The sequence below is a fragment of the Lycorma delicatula genome, chromosome 13 (genome assembly GCF_047948215.1).
Source record: "Lycorma delicatula isolate Av1 chromosome 13, ASM4794821v1, whole genome shotgun sequence".
NCBI lineage: Eukaryota > Metazoa > Arthropoda > Insecta > Hemiptera > Fulgoridae > Lycorma > Lycorma delicatula.
The window spans coordinates 37,814,730-37,831,943 of record NC_134467.1 but is presented as its reverse complement, the minus strand read 5'-3'; the positions used below and the strand labels follow the sequence as shown (position 1 = coordinate 37,831,943).

Genomic DNA, 17,214 nt, shown 5'->3' with positions numbered 1-17,214 from the left:
ATGAAATAGTTCTTGCTGTTAACCTCTGCATCAAAATTTCACTGAATTCAACTCTCCTATCAAAATCATCTTCAGTAAATTCTTGTACTAATTGAAACTTTTTATGGATGCTATTTGCGTTTTTTAAAACTGTTTGCACTGACCACCTAGATAAATTGTAATTTTGTGCATTTGCTCTCGTCAGTTGTTGATTATTAACAGACATTTCTGCTAATATTCCTTCTTCAATAACTTCATCTGAAGTGGATCAGCCAGCCTTTTTGTCATCTAAAATAGTACCAGTGTGTTGAAATTTCTGTATTTAATTTCTTATTGCAATCCTAGAAATTGTATGATTTAGAATGCCAATTATTAAATCCACCAGCTCTTCCTTTGTATGTTTTTATTTCTCTTAAAAAAATATTGTTTCTACTCTTTCTTGAATTGAGAATAAAAAAATATTGTGTTTTACCCAATAGTTTTTTTTTTGTAGATTTTAACTGAATTAAAAATAAAAGTCAGGTTTCTAAGTCAGGTTAAACTATTTTAATCTAAATTATTTTTTTTTTAACTTTGATTTCTTTAATCCTTTTTATTTTTTAACTTTTTAATTAAACGTTTTTAGACTTACTAATAAAAAGAGCACTAAACTTCATTCAAAAATAACGCTAATGTGTTATACTTCAACATCTGTTAGCCACTTATCACAAATTAACAGTGAATAAAAATTTTGAAAAAAGTAACTTACCTGTATTTGATTGTTCAGCTATTGACAATGCTAACTTATGAAATAAAGTTTTAATGTTAAAAAGCTGACAACACAGTTGCAGGACTTTCCTGTCATGCGGACTTTTTCTAATGCACAGCTTACACACACAACTTAATTTAAAATATTTATCATTTCATTTAAATATAATATTTTTCTACAACAGTTGTATGTCAGAGCTACACTAGCACTACTTGTGGTGACAGAGGGTACTATTGTTGTATTATACCCACTTAGCCACTAGTTTAGATCATTTTTTGGGGTAAGGGTGCAATTTTGAAAAATGTTTTTGCATATTACTTTTTAATTGTTAACAAATGTGCCTAAGAAAAATAAGACCTTCATTAGGTGAAATCTCGAGATACTGAAGATGACCTTGCTCTATAGCCTCACCCCCTTGACCTTTTAGGTTGAAATTTTAATGGCATCAATGCCCATGTACAGAAGTAATCTGACCAAGTTTGGTCAAAATCAATCCAGTAGTTCTGAAGATATAAGGTGATTTAGAGGCCATCTGGTCTTTTGAATTCCTTAGGTGTCAAAACGTAAAGATTTGGTGAAAACCACATATGCCCAAATTGGACCAATTGCAATGCCTTCCCTTTTACTGCTATAGTGCTAGATGGGAAAATAAAAATGAATAAATGAATTACATAATTTTTTTTAAATTTTTAATTAACATGACATTTGTCATCACCATTTTGGTTTAACAGTCAAATTTAATTTTTTTGCCACTATTTTGCTTGTTTCACAAAAACCTTTAAAACAAGGTATCACATAACCAAATGTCCCATTTAAAATTTTTTAACCACCCCTTCTACTGCTCCACTGAAGGTCAAATACTCTAATTTGGCTTACTGAGTTAACTTATTTTATCGGACATGATTTCCAAAGGGAAAATCAGATAGCTCAAATAACAAAAAAGACTATTCAACCATAGTTCTAGTTACTGAAACACATTATTGGCCGCCATTTTGTATTGGGCTATCAGAATGTAGTTTTAATTATATCATTTTTCAGTCTCATTGTGCTGTTTAAAATGATATATCAAATGACCATTGGTGGTCTTTTGTGAAATTAGAATAAAGATTTTATTTTTAGTTTTATATGTACTTATTTTCTTAGGTGCTGTTTGAAAAATCAAAAGATAATCAAGATTTTGTTCTCTTAAGTTCAACATCAGATAATGCAGCAGGATCATCGCAAACATCACCAAAGAAAAGAAAAACTGTAACATCATCACCATCACCAATGAAAAAAAAACGTGTTGAATTGGCATCACCTGATAAAAAGCAGTTAACTCTATTCGATGTTACAGTTAAACCTTCATCAGTATCACCAAATGTAAAACAAATTAAACATCCGAGAAGTGAAGATGTACGCATTTTAATTATTATTATTATTATAATTTAATCTATTTCTATTAATAAAAAGTCAACACGTGAGCAAATAATTCTAAATAAAAATTTCTGAGTAAAATTTTAAACACTTGGAATCAGAATAAGTAACTAAATTAAAACAAGCAAAATTTACATTTTTAAAAACAGCTGTAAATTTTTTTTTCTACTTTTTCTGTATGTGATAATTTATAACATATAATAAAATTATAACCATATATGAGGTCTGTTCAGAAAATAACCAAACATTTTTAATTACGCACCCACAGAGATATTTAATGACATGCAGTTGGGGCAGCATTATGTTCCACATAACCTCTGTAATCACATGTTCTTGGATTATTAATATCTTGTATAGATTTTGTGTTATTGATATTTGAGTGCAACATGTTTTAGTGTTAGTAGCGATTTTCAGGAACAATGATACAATGTAAAATTTTGCATGAAACTGGGGAAAACTTTCACACAAACATTTGAACTTTTGAAATAAGCTTACATAGATGATGCTCTGGGTCTTACACAATGTTACGAATGGTTTTCTTAATTTAAAAGCTGTTTTCAGTCAGTTGAAGATGACCCTCGTCTAGGAAAGCCTTCGACTTCAACTGATGACATCAGCATTCAGAAAATCAACAATCTAGTGCATACAAATCGCCAATCGACTGTCAGAGAACTTGCAGAAGAGGTTAGCATCTCAAGTGACATCATGCCGTGACATTTTGACTGAAAAGTTGAAAATGGTTCGAGGTGAACAGCAGAAAAAAAGAATGAGTGGACATTTGTCAACAACTTCTTGAGCAAGCCAATGACGATGAAACAATCTTGCAAAGGATCATAACAGGAGACAAAAGCTAAGTTTACAGCTACGGCATCGAGACAAGAGTTCAATTATCACAGTGGATTGGCAAAGGATCTCCACGCCCCAAGAAAGCACGTCAGTCTTGATCCAATATAAAAGTGATGCTTCTCTGTATTTTTTTCCATTTTAATGGAATTATGCATTTTGAATTCTTGCATTAAGGTGAACAGTGAAACGTGCGTTCTATCAAAGCGTTTTACCATGGTTACGTGAAAAAATCCGCAAAGAGACCAGAATTGTGATGAGACAGCTCATAGTTTCTTCACCATGACAATGCGCCTGCATACTGAGCTTTGTCAGTTCATCAGTTGTGTGCCAAAAAAGAGATGCATGACCTTCCCTACTAGCCAAACTTGGATCCTTGCGATTTTTTCTTATTTCCAAAATTAAGATCAGTGATGAAAGGTTTTGAGACTATTGATGACATTAAAGCAAATTCGTCACAGACCTAAAGGCCATTTCAATTGAAGTTACAGGACTGCTTTGCATAGTGGAAACACCGCTGGAAAAAGTGTGTAATAGAGGAGGGAGAGTACTTTGAAGAGGAGAAGGACCAATAATCAGTAAAATAAATAATAAACAGTAAAAAATAAAGTTTGGTTATTTTCTGAATAGACCTTGAATGTATGTATGAACCTTTTTTTTCTTATTTCAAGCTCTAGAATCAGTTCCTAAATTATTTCCCATTCCTCCTGAATCACTCTTTTCTTAAATCTCTTTTTCTTCTTAATAATCTTTCACTAATTGCAATCATTATTTTTCTTAATGTAGGATAATGACTTGGATGTACCACCAAGAGATATTGAGTATGGTAGAAAACGTTATGACAAAGAAAAAGATACTCATGAAAATAATAATTCAGTTGCAGCAAAAATGAAAAAACTAAAGCTCTTAAAAAAGGTTAGTATTTTATTTTCATACATGTTTATTGATAATTTAATTTTATAATAGCTATACATAATTATTGATACTGAATGTAATGGAAAGATCAATTTTTACCCTAAAAATAAGTATATAACTTTTATGTTCATGACAATAAAAAATCATCTGTAGTATTATTAAAAACCAGGTTGTATGAGATTAAAAAAAAATATTACAGTTAATTTAATAAATAATGACAACAGCATGGTGTGAAAGTGAACCTAATATCATTTAACTTTGTTGATTTGCACGGATCAATATAATCATCCCCAAATCTGTAGGAATGATCAGCTTATAATGGAATTATATTTATTTATATATCATATTTTTACATCTATAACATTTTTACATTTTTTTTCTAGAAAATAATTCAAATAAATAAATATTTTAGTTTTTATGATATTTCAGTTTATTGCCTGAAATTGAAGAAAAGAAATTTGAAATCATTTCATATACGATGGCCGTTTGGAAAGTCCTTGGCTTGACAAAAAAAAATCACAAGATATTTCAGAAATTTATTTTTATTTTTCAATGTAACCTTACGGTTTGATACATTTAGACCAACATCTTTTTAACACCCTATAATGTATAATTTGATTTGAGATATATAGTACAGGATCTGACAACAAGGTATAGTGGTTTTGAAAAGACTCATGCGCGCTGCGGTTGGCCAAATATGAACTAGAATGGTTGAATGTCTTCATTGTCAGATGTCATTTCAGTAGCAATAGAGCCTTGATCTGTAGTGCATCATATGTTTGTTTACAATCCCTTCATTGAAACAGGTCGTTCTGTAGTGCTCATACAGCAACAATTTTGAAACCATTTTAATGTTGGGCATTCCAAAATGAGATACCATTATGAAGTGGGTGAATAATTTTCAAATGACTGGATCCCAGGAACTACATGGGGAGGTGATCGAACTGTACAGCCCTCATCACACTTGCACTCCCAGGATGTCAGACAGGTCAATTCAGAGAATCCACACTTGGACCTCCATTTCCATCCCTATAAGGTAATTGTTATTCAGGAACTGGGGCAAAATGACTTTATCAGGCAACATAGGTTTGCAAAAACGATGTTGGAATTGCTTACCGATAACATCATTTTGATCATGAGTTGTGTTTTGATTGATGAGGCTTACTTTCCTTTATTGGGGATGGTAAACAAACAGAATTTCCAGTACGACTCCAGAAAACCCACAAGAACTGCATCAAAAACCTACACACTTCCGCAGATTTTGGTGTGGCTTGTCTTGAACCTCCATTATTGAGTCTTTATTTTTTTTTTGTGAAAATGGAAAAACTGTGTCTGTTAACATAGATATCCTTGCCTTGTTGTGTGATTATTTCCTGCTAGAATTAAAAAGACGACGCATTAACCTCAATAGAGTGTGGCTTCAGCAAGATTGAGTCACTAGCCATATATCAAGAGCAACTATGGCTTTTTGAGACACTTTTTCCTACAAATGATTTCATAGTATGGGGATGTTGAGTGGCCTCCTCATTCAACACACCTGTCATCTTGTGATTTTTTTTTATAGGGCTACCTAAAAGCTCAAGTTTACATAGATAAATCACGTACTCTTGAAACCCATTCCAATACCATAACATGAGAAATTCAAAGAATTCCATGTACCATGCCTAGAAGGAGTATGGACAATTTCACCATACAGTTTTTGTAGTTGTCTACAAGAATGCTTTGACAAAAATGTACTCCACCTGACTGATGTGATTTTTCGCAGCTGAGAATTTTTTTTATGTGTTTCAATAAGTCATCTCAAATGGCAGTGTAACATTAATGTATAATAACAATGAATTTTGAGATTTCTTCAAAAGTAAGTGTGTAACAGTCTTTTCAAAACCACCATACCTCGTTGCCAGACCCTGTATAATGAAATTTGTCCCTTGTACATGTGAAAGCACTTCGAAGCATAGGTCATGGAATTTTGCAGCAACAATATGAGACATGTGTTTGGCACATTATCGTGGTAAAAGAGCTCTTTCTTTTTGGCCAGTTGTGGATGTTTAGCTCAAATAGATCTTTGAATCACTCAAGTAATGAAACGTAATACTCACTGGTACTACTTTTTCCAGATAGTATATCGGTTTTCCGCTATGAGAATCCCTAAAAACTATAGCCATAACGTTTCCTGCAGAAGGAACCATTATCGCTTTCTTTGGCACACTTTCAATTGCTTCCACCCATTTTTTGAATTGCTGTTGGTCTCTTGAATGTAAATGACGAGTCCATTTTTTATTTACTGCTATACACTGTCAAAGACAGCAGAATTATGTTTAAATAAATCTAAACACCCTTGAGAAAGGTTCAGTAATTTTTGGTTGACTAGTAATAAACATGGCATTCATCAAGTGTAAAGCTTTTTCATAAGCTTTTCTAAGGTTAGTAGACATCAAGATGTTTGCAATGTCACCAAGCTCGCATACCATCAGTTGGCAATCATTTAATATTAATAAAATATAAGATCATCTAGATGAAAAGGGGTTGCATGATTGGCATTTTAATGACTTTTGTCAACAGCATGTTCACTTATTTATGTCTATATTCCTTTATATCTAACATTACTGTAGTAAAAATAATAAAAAAATTAAATAATTTTGAAAAAGTTTATTAAAGTTTAATTTTTTTTGGTATAAATAAATATAATGAAAAAAAAATTTCAATCTCATTATTATTTTCGTTTATGTAAAAGTTTTAACCAATAAATATTTAAAAATAAAAATATAATCATTTTTGTTATGAAACCCTCCACCCAACCACACTTAATCACGCCCATAATGTTATGGTTCGAACATTTCTGCTGCTATTTTCTTTTCTTTAAATTTGATTAACTTTGGTTTTTTCTTTTTTAAATTCCTCATAATATTATGGTTTATCAAATTCCGTAGGTGCTTTTCTTTTGTATAGTTTCTTGTTGACTTTTTTTATTTTTCTTCTTTCTCCTTTATTTTACTCAAAAAGATATCTTTTAACCAGTTACTGTCAGGAGTTTTTTATTTTAAGATTTTTTTTTTTTACATTTAAAAACTTTCTGCTATATTCTTTTTCTTTGAAGATATCTAACAGTTTTTTTTTATAACTTTTAAGTCTGAAGTATAACATAAATGATAAATTACTACCAAAAGTTTCAGTAAAGGAAATTTAAAATTTTTATGACGGTAGCTGAGTTACTCATTTAATATTGTTAAAGAATAATTTCAGGATGTTGTTGAGTGAGGTTGTAAGAGAAATTAAATCTTCAATTTGTATAATTATTGTGTCAATTTTCTTTATGTAATGTTTTAAAATTAGATTTTTTAGATTCTTGGTTTGTTTATTTTTTTGTTTTTTATTTCAGCCACTTCCTGATGTATTCAATGATGTAAAACTGTTTATACCGACTGAAGAAAATATAAAAGACCGCACACTTTTAGAACAGTATTTTATAGCGTATCCTTTTAGATAAATACATTATTTAAAAATCAAGACTAACATTTTAAAAATTATTTAAAGGTATACTTTGTGAGAGAGAGAGAGAGTGAGGGAGAGAGTGTGTGTGTGTGTGTATGTGTATGGGAGGTGCACATGCACTCAAACAACCATATCACAATAACTAATTAAGATATACAATTCGTTTGGATATTAAAACACCCATCAATTGAGCACATTCAACTTCTTTCTTTCAAAACTCTCCAGACTTGGCTTCTTGTGATTTTTTTATTTTCAAAATTAAAATCAGTGATGAAAGAACGCCATTTTGAGACTGTTGATGACATTAAACCAAATTCATCATAGATATTAAAGAACATTTCAAATGAAGCTAATGAGGACGCTTCGTGAAGTGGAAACACAGAAACACAGGAGAGTATTTTGAAGGGAACAAGGACCAATAATCTGTTAAATTAATAATAAAGATTAAAAAAAATAAAGTTTGGTTATTTTCTGAACAGACCATTAACTATATTAGATTTCATTTAAAGCTAATGTCTTGAATGGATTTATTTTTATAACATATAACTGTGATTTTAAGCTTGTTTAGAACTGAGAAAGTTAAAAAATGATGTACTAAAAAATATGTAGAATCAAATTACGGCTATAACGCATGCTTTAGTCATTACTTGTATAAAATTTTAGAGTAAAAAGTAAATGATATAACTGAAAAAGAGTTTTATAATGTCATTTTAGTAGGACCAATAACCCGGCATTGAAATTTAAGTTAATTTTATTTGCTGATGTAAGTTTTTAAGCCACGTTAATATTATTACTAGCATGTTAATTCTTACTAATATTCAGTAAATATTAAAGATATTCAGTTATCATACTGATATTCAGTAAATCATCTGAAATGTGTTTAAAAGTTATATCCAAATCAAAATATTTGTCTCTAACATTATCATCTTTGCTAATGTTATAAACACAATTTATGGTAAGTGTTGTATTCTGTAATATATTGACCGGTTTTATATCAAATTTTTATTTTATTAATAATCATATTAATGAGTTTTCCTTAATTTTAGTATTATAGTTTTGGAGGTAAACTTTTGAAGTCTTATGAATCAGACCAAGCAACTCATGTTATAAAATCTTCTAAAAAGGTAATTAATTACTAAATCTTGTATTAAAATAATTCTTATTAATAATGAATTGAAGAACTCTTCTGTATTTAGTACTCTAACTATTGGTTTCTTGGTTGCAGATTCAGTTAATAGTATAAAGATGTTTTTTTTTTTTTTTTTTAAGAAAAAGACATGTGGAAAGTCTTGTTATCAACAATTTAATTCCAATCCTAAAACCAGGAAATTTAACACTGATACGGATTTTTCCCCTTCTCTTCATTACCTTGCTGTTTCTTAATTTTATATTTTGATGAATTTTCACTCTACAAGATTTTTGGAAGTGAGAAAACTAACAAAAAGAGAAATATACCATTGTGGCATAGTCAGCTTTAGGAATTCATCTGAACCCTACAGTACGTGGTATCCAGTATTATTACAATCTGATAATCAGTGGCAGTTTGCTAAGATTACCAGAAAACATGGCATAAAAATTATTATTACATCAAATATTTGCCAGCCTCCATGACACGAATGGTAGCTTCTCAGCCTTTTATCTGGAGGTCCTGCTTTGAATCCCGGTCAGGCATGGCATTTTTCATATGCTACAAAAATTCCATTTCCATATCCCATACATGCTTCAAGCTTATGTGTAGTGATATCATCAAGCAAAAAACAAATAAGTTTTACCAAAATTTTATCAATTGACAATTACTAAATTTATAATTTCATGAAAAATTAACTTAAAAAACAGATGTAATTTTAAATGATTGTTGTAGTCTAACAATACAATCAACATATTTGATTGTATTCTGCTATGATGATTAATTAGCTACAAGGTGATTTTTTAGTCCTGTTACCCAATTGTTAATGTCTGGTAATTGTTTTCTAAGAAAGGGAAATTTTGTTTTGTGACATGAAGTTGGTAGCGCTACTCAACCGGTATAGATACGGCAGTGTGAGTTGATTCTCCTTGAGCTGTGTAAACTTTTCTGCCGTTTCTGGTCGTGTTACGAACAGAATGTCTTTTACCATAGAACGAGTTTTCATTCTTGAACAATATTTTGCTACGAAATTGTACACGAGTGTTAAAGAATCATTTCAAATTAAATTTGTTGCTGTTCTTCAGCCAGATAAAATGTCAATTTCTAAGCTAGCAAACCGATTTCGAGAGATAGGTAGTGTTTGCGATAGAAAACATAGTGGTCGACCGACTCGCTTGACAGATAACGTTTTAGAGAATGTGAAAACAAGATTGCTTAATTCTCTGCGGAAAAGTTTACGAAAACTTTCCACGCAAGACGGTTTGTCATATTCGAGTGTTCAGAAAGCCGCTAAAAAATTGAAATCGTATCCGTATCACGTACAATTAGTCCAAGAGCTTCAGCCTCCAAATTTAAACAAGCGATTGTAATATTGCCATCAGTTTAGGTCTCTCGTAAATGATAACAGAATCGAATTTTTAAACACAGTGTTCTTTAGTGATGAAGCTTGGAACCATCTTGATGGTTACGTGAACAGTCAAAACTGTCGAATTTGGGCGGTTGAAAATCCTAACGCTTTACAAGGCAAATCTTTACATCCTGAAAAGATTGGTGTGTGGTGTGTGATATCTTGTCATTGTATAGTCAGACCCGTATTCTTCGAACAGACAGTAAATGGTGAGGTATACAGGAATATTGTGCATCAATTTGTGTCCCTCCTGGAACCTCAAGAACGGTATTGCTGGTTTCAGCAAGATGGCGCTACATCCCACACGTCCGTGGATTTTCTGCAAGAGTTCTTTGATGATCGAATAGTAAGCACGGGCTTATGGCCTCCAAGGTCCCCAGACCTCACAACTCCTGACTACTTTTTGTGGGGCTATATTATGTCTGAGGGCTTCAAAAACAATCCTCACACTATTGATGAACTTAAAGTCAATATTACAGACTTAATCACAAATATTTCCGTTACATCTCTTAAAAAGGTTTCTGCTAATATGCTGAAAAGAGTCCGTGCGTGTATAACTGCAAGGGGTGGGCATTTTGAGCATATTCTTTAACAATTATATAAGTAACAGCTTTTTATTAAATCTCTTTTGTAAGTAGCAAATACATTGTTTTATTCCACCTAAATTTCCCTTTCTTAAATTACATTTAAAATTGGGTAACAGGACTAAAAAATCACTCTGTATTGTTAATGTTAATACAAAAAATTTGTTTACGATTTACTTCTCTGATAACATAATGTTAAAAGCTCTGATTGGATCTTATGGAAGATAAATTCCTGTTCTCCATTTTAATTATTTAGAAGTTATGAACAGCTAGCGTCATTATATACTGATGAAACAATGTACTGATTGGTCTCAGTACTTCTTGCATTGTTACTTCTTTTCATTTTGTTGTTGTATGTGGTAGATTATCCACCGCATATTATTGTATTATATGTAACGAATAAAATAACTATTATTATTATTATCTTTTATGACCGCATAGGATCGCTTTAGTCAGTCCATTATCCAAGCCTCTTCGATAGGATTATTTGAGCCTTGCAGTCCTTCCAGTACTTTTCCATATATTCAAATCTTTTTGCCCTTTCTAGTCTTGAAAAAATTCATGTTGTGAGTGTTTTCTTGTGAGTTTGAAGCAAGTGTCTTTCTTCTTGATTTTCTTGTTTATCTACCTGTGGTGTCTTCTGATGTAAGAGCAATTTCCATCAGATCCTCTCTTATTTCTCTGATTCATCTGCATCCTGTCTTGGTGTTTTTCAAGTCGAGATTGTACTCTACTAGCTGTTTCATAAGTCTTGAATCTTGTATCCTCATGAAATGTCGAAAGAATCCTAGTCTCTTCTTCTGCACAGTATTACTGATGGTTCTAACTCTTTGTACACACTTTGTCAGGCACAATCCACCACTGCCCATCTTTCTGGTACTTTTAATTGATGCAGGTCTTTCCAATTCTTATATTGATTTTCTGGAGTTTGTCTGTCTTTGATTGTTCGTTCAGGTGGAAGAGTGTTTCTGCTGCATAAGTGGCTTCTGGTTTTATAACTGTGTTGTGTTTTATTTTTGCGATAGGAATTTTATGTTGTAACTGTACCAGGTTAATTTTTGAGCTTTAGCTAGTTTGTTTCTTTTTATTCGGATCAAGGTTTTTTCGTTTAGGTTGTTTTTTTTATTATTTCTTTGAGGTATTTAAATCGGGTTACTATTTTGATTTTATTACCATTTATGTTTACTTCTTTTAATCGTGTTGAGTTTTGGGACATAATTTCTGTTTTTTCAAATGATATTTGTGGGTAATTTTATTTGCAATGTTTTGAAATTCTAATATCTGTGATTTAACTTCATCGATGTCATTTGCTACCAGTGTCAAGACATCGGTAAAACCAAGACAGTTTTTTTTTATTTTTTGGCCTGTTTTTACTTTTAGGGAACATTTTTTGAGCCATTCCCTCGTTACCATTTCTAGAGCGCAATTGAATAATACCTGTAAGAGCCCATTGCCTTGGTGCAGTCCTGTTTTGATCTCAAATGTTTCCGAGAGCTCACCTGTGAATTTTACCTTTGGCTTAGTGTTTTGAGGGTCAGTTTTATCATGTTTATTAATTTGGTATGTAGTTTGAGGTGTCTTAGAATTTTTAGTATGGATTCTTTATGGATGCAGTCATAAAATAAGTATTATCACATCTAATACAATTTCTTTATTTGTTCTTAGTCATCTTTAAAGTTACAAACAAAACAAATTCAGAGATTCAAAACATACCACGATTTTATGACTGTGCATATAAATTACATTTTGTATTGCTTACATTACTCCATAAGTTCCATACCTTTTTTTAACTAGGGCTCACTTTTTCAATGAATGATTCGATTGCACCCCCCCTGGGTAAATTATATTGTACATATATTGAAAAACAAGGACAAATTTTGTAAACGATTTTATTAGAAGATAATAAAAACGTTGATGTAATTCTCACAGCATGGTTAAAAAAATTAATATATATTAGTGAGAAAGCTGAGCTTGATGTGATGAAATGAATTTTTCGATGTTTGGTACAATTTTTATCTACTGCTATGTTCCACTGTCAAAAATCTATTTATTTTCTTTGTTAATAGACTGGTAACCATGTTAAATCCTCTTTTGGCTAAATATGGTGATGTAATGCAACAAAAAATAACTTCTTTGTTGAAGTTCATAAGGCTGAAAGTAATATTTGAATTTGACTTTTTAGACAAAATTCTTGAAATTTTTTTTTTTAATCTCAGTTTCAAGCCTTCATTTGTTGACAATTCTGTTTGACATTATACTGTTTGCATTTTTCTTGTTTTCAGCATGTGTCTATCTATAGAAATAAAACAAAAATATGAGTATTATACAAGAGAGATAAATATGTATAGAATAATTGTAATAAATATGATATCTTTCGGAGATATTAATCTCCATCATCATGTATGCAAAAGTTGAAGATAGATGAAAAATTAAATTCTTATTTGATTATGGGGTCATTAGACATTTGATTTGTAAAGTTAGTGAAAAAAGATTTAATTTTCATATTTGATGATGGAGATGTCTAACTCGGAAACATGTCACTTTTATTAATATAAAAAAATACATTACGATTTTATAACTGCTATTCAATTCAAAACAATAATTATAATAATAAATACGTTCTTACCTGTATGATAACAATTATTGTGCCAATCTACTTTGCTCTGTAGAAATACTGAAATAATTTGCTATGTATTGATGAAGAACTTCTCTATAGTTGCACATACATTTGACCTGCATAACCTTGAATTTTCAGTGCATTTTGACAAATATTGTTCAAGGGGGAACAGTTACTCATAATGTTCTTCACTATGATTTGGACACGTAATGTCCCCTTATACTTTTCAGCATCCCCATTAGTAACCATTGTCCTCAATGTCACAGTTAATAGAATAAAAAGTCAGTAATTTTTGAAACTGCAAAACGTGCACTGCATGTTATTATATTTAAGGTGGCACAGATCAATAACTAATGACAATCTAATGTGTATGAAAATCTGATGGAATCAGATTTCATAAAGGAGATTGGTTATGCAGGTCATGGTTACACCATACTGTTAAGAAAACTAACCTACCTATTTATGTGCTCTACAGTTTGAGAAACATTGAACAAATTTTATTTGGCTAATAGATAAACTAGATTACATTGTATAATATTTATCCATACTTGACAATGTAAGAAATCATATACTTAAATTTTTTTTCAAATTTAATATTTTGTTTTGTCTTTCTTTTCACAGGATCTGACTGGAGTATCAAACTGTGTGATTGTTGAACCAGATTGGTTATGGGATTCAATTAAACTTAAAAAACAGCAAGATTATACAGTATATTAATCACTTATTTATGTTATGTTGTTTTATAATTCTTATTATTGTTATCTTTATTCTGTATTAAGTGGAATTTTTTAACAATAAACTGAGTTTAAAGTGAATATCTTCATTGTAGTTGTCATTTATTTATAGTTATAAATATTACATAGAAGTGAATTGTACGTTATAGTACGGAGTGTACAAAAAAATAATATCAGGGTTTTAAAGATATTTAATACCTCATAATTTAGATTTTGACTTATAATAATGAATTACAAATAATATGAAAAAGTGTAAAATCAATAGGAGAGTTCATCCCACATTTTTTAACCAGCATGCCTGGAATAATAAAAGTAACAGTTGCTTCATTCCTTTCCTCAAATCAGATGGATCAAAACAGAGGCATGGCGCAAGATGCGTTATAAAAGAAAACAATCACATGAGATCAGATTAGGTGACCTAGGAGATCTTTCATAAGGTTCTTACCAACTGATCCAGCGACGGATCAATAATGAAATAGGAATATGAACAGGATTGGGTAAACATCATTTACCCAATCCTGTTCAGTGTTATACCAGTAAGGAGGCACTATGTAACACTTTTAGAGGACCAGACAAACAAAACAATCTGATGTGAGATTATAACTATAAGGTGGATGCAGCATCAACTCCTAACCCAATTTTTTGGTTAACTTCCTTTAACTTTTGAATGACTTCGGGATGGTCATTTTCATGAAAAGTAATTACTCTGTTTGAGAATAAATCACTATATTTCCTCCTTACTGCTTGTGTCACTTTATTTTCTAGCACATGACAATAATATTCACTGTTGAACATACATTGTTCATTAAAAAATAATCAAAATAAAATTGACCTGTATAGTACCAAAACATTATTTTCTACACTTTACCTTCTATCATGAATCGATATATCGATTTGTTTGTATTTCGACTGACCTAAATTGGTTAATATTCTCTCTGAACAGGATGACACTCAATTGGAAGATGTGGCAGATAGATTTTCTCTTTTACTTTCATCGATTCTGCTGAGAATTCAATTCCATCAAATATATTACAGGAATAATATGTTAATTTGAGAAAAATTAGAAAATTTCTCACAAATTGGAGAATAGGTGAAGAATTTCTTGCAATTTAAGAAATATTAGGGAAATTCTTGCAAGTTTGCAAGAATTTGTAAAGAATTTCATGCAAATTTGAGAAAAATCAAAGAATTTCTTCAAATTTGAGGAAAATTTATGAATTTCTCGCAAATTTGAGAATTTTATTAAGAAAAAATTTAAGTACTGTAAAGGTTTGACCTGCTCAATGATTTTTAAATAGCCACAGTATTTTGACTATGCTAAGGTAGCATAATAATTAGTCTTTTAATTGAGGTTAAGAATGAATGGTCTGACGAGAATAAAAATAAAGTTTTGAAAATTTAGTAAATTTTTTATATTACATGTTGAAAAATATGTATAATGTAATGGGGTAAAAATTAAAAATTTTGTTTATTTCCCATTATTCTGTTTTATTTCAGCACATGTCTTGAAAATACATAATATGCAAGTTTAGTAACAGATTAAGTGTGAAATTATATATAGTGCAGTTTAATTTTATTCCATAAAATATTAACAAGTAAATATTTTAAGGTAGTTATTTTATCCCTAAACAGGGGTACCTGAAAGGAGCCTCCACGTAGATTGCAATTTATACACGCAAACAAATAGCAATCGGGCATACCCTGGGCAACGTCAAGTGTTAATTCTTGACGGCGGATCCTTTCACCACCGAGCCTAGAGACAATGCAACCCAGTCCAATTAAAAGGCACTTTTCAGTGCCATTTTTGACGACCATCTCAGTTAATATTGAGGGAATTACAAAAAATCAAGGAAGAGCTTCTTGCTCTTCTGTGTAAAAATACTAATTGTGATATATTGTGCGTACAAGAAACGCACAGGGATCTGACAAGAAATAGACCACAAATACATGGAATGACACTGGCAGTTGACGTGCCAAGTTCGAAGTACGGCAGTGCTATTTTTACCAGAGAAGACTTGACTCTAAAGTCAACCTCTTTTACCAACGATAACGATATTGAAATACTCACAATTGAACTAACAAACTGCACTGTAACATCCGTTTACAAGCCACCAGGAAAGCCTTTCAGTTTCCTCCCACCTAAGAATTTTTTTCACAAAGAATTCACCTGATATTAGGGGATTTTAACAACCATACTTTATCATGGGGATATACGGAAACAGACCTGAACGGAGAATTAGTTGAGGAGTGGGCAGAGGAGAATCAGCTGAGTCTGGTCCATGATCCAAAACTCCCAAATTCTTTTTATAGTAAAATAATGCGAAGAAGGTATAACCCTGATCTGTGTTTTGCTAGCGCATGTGTTGGGGGAAGTTGTGCCAAGGAGGTATATGACCATATCCTGAGATCGCAGCACAGGCCTGTTGGAATAAGCGTCTACTCAGCCATTAAAACTACTGAAATTCCATTCAAATTAAGATTTAACTTTAAAAAAGCAGACTGGGAGCAATTTTCCTCTGAATTGGATATAGCCGTTACTGATCTTGAGCCGACACCTCAAAATTATGAAACCTTTGTGAACATCCTAAGGGAAATTTCGTGTAAGCATATTCCAAGAGGATGTAGAAAGAACTACATACCTGGTTTATCAAAGGACAGCCAGCATGTACTGACCAGATACAAGCAGCTTTATGACCAGGACCCTTTCAGCGAGGAAACAATTGCATGTGGAGAAACCCTGATCCAGTTGATGGGTAAAGAGAGGCAAAGAAAGTGGATAGAGACCCTGGAAAGGCTGGATATGACACATAGTAGTAAAGTGGCTTGGAACTTGATAAAGAAGCTCAATGGGGATAGGAAAGTTTTAACTCCATCTAGCCAGATAACCTCCAACCAAATAAAACAACAACTTCTTCTGAATGGGAAGACCCAACATGCAAATTTTAAGCGGCAAAAGAGTACCATAATACCAACAACAAGTAGCATGTTCAACACTCCTTTCAGAATGCAAGAACTGGAGAAATGTGTGAGTGGATTGAAGATTGGGAAGGCCCCAAGAGAGGATGATATTTGTACAGAGCAAATAAAACATTTCGGAGACATAACCAAGAGCTGGGTTCTCTCTTTAACAACTGTGCTATTAAATACACTATTCCGAAGCTATGGAGGAAATCCAAGGTGGTCGCACTTCTCAAGCCGGGCAAAGCTATATCAAGCCGAGTTACAGACCTATATCACTTCTCGGTCACATGTACAAGCTTTACGAGAGAATGATTCTGGAACGCATTCAACCAGTTATTGAACAAATACTTATTCCTCAACAAGTTGGGTTTAGACCGGGCAAAAACTGTAC

The 17,214-nt window shown here is 31.8% G+C and overlaps 1 protein-coding gene across 4 annotated transcripts in view; it reads left to right on the top strand.

The window, feature by feature from the left end:
* Window positions 1–13,937, top strand: part of DNAlig3 (DNA ligase 3) — a 266,939-nt gene extending 253,002 nt beyond the window's left edge. For all 4 annotated transcript variants that reach the window (XM_075380964.1, XM_075380965.1, XM_075380967.1 and 1 more), the window contains 5 exons: window positions 1,871–2,122; window positions 3,773–3,901; window positions 7,281–7,372; window positions 8,448–8,517; window positions 13,750–13,937. In XM_075380964.1, the coding sequence (XP_075237079.1) occupies window positions 1,871–2,122; window positions 3,773–3,901; window positions 7,281–7,372; window positions 8,448–8,517; window positions 13,750–13,845 (639 nt within the window). In that variant the 3' untranslated portion in view covers window positions 13,846–13,937. The remainder of the gene's footprint in view (window positions 1–1,870; window positions 2,123–3,772; window positions 3,902–7,280; window positions 7,373–8,447; window positions 8,518–13,749) is intronic.
* The last annotated feature ends 3,277 nt before the right edge of the window (window positions 13,938–17,214 follow it).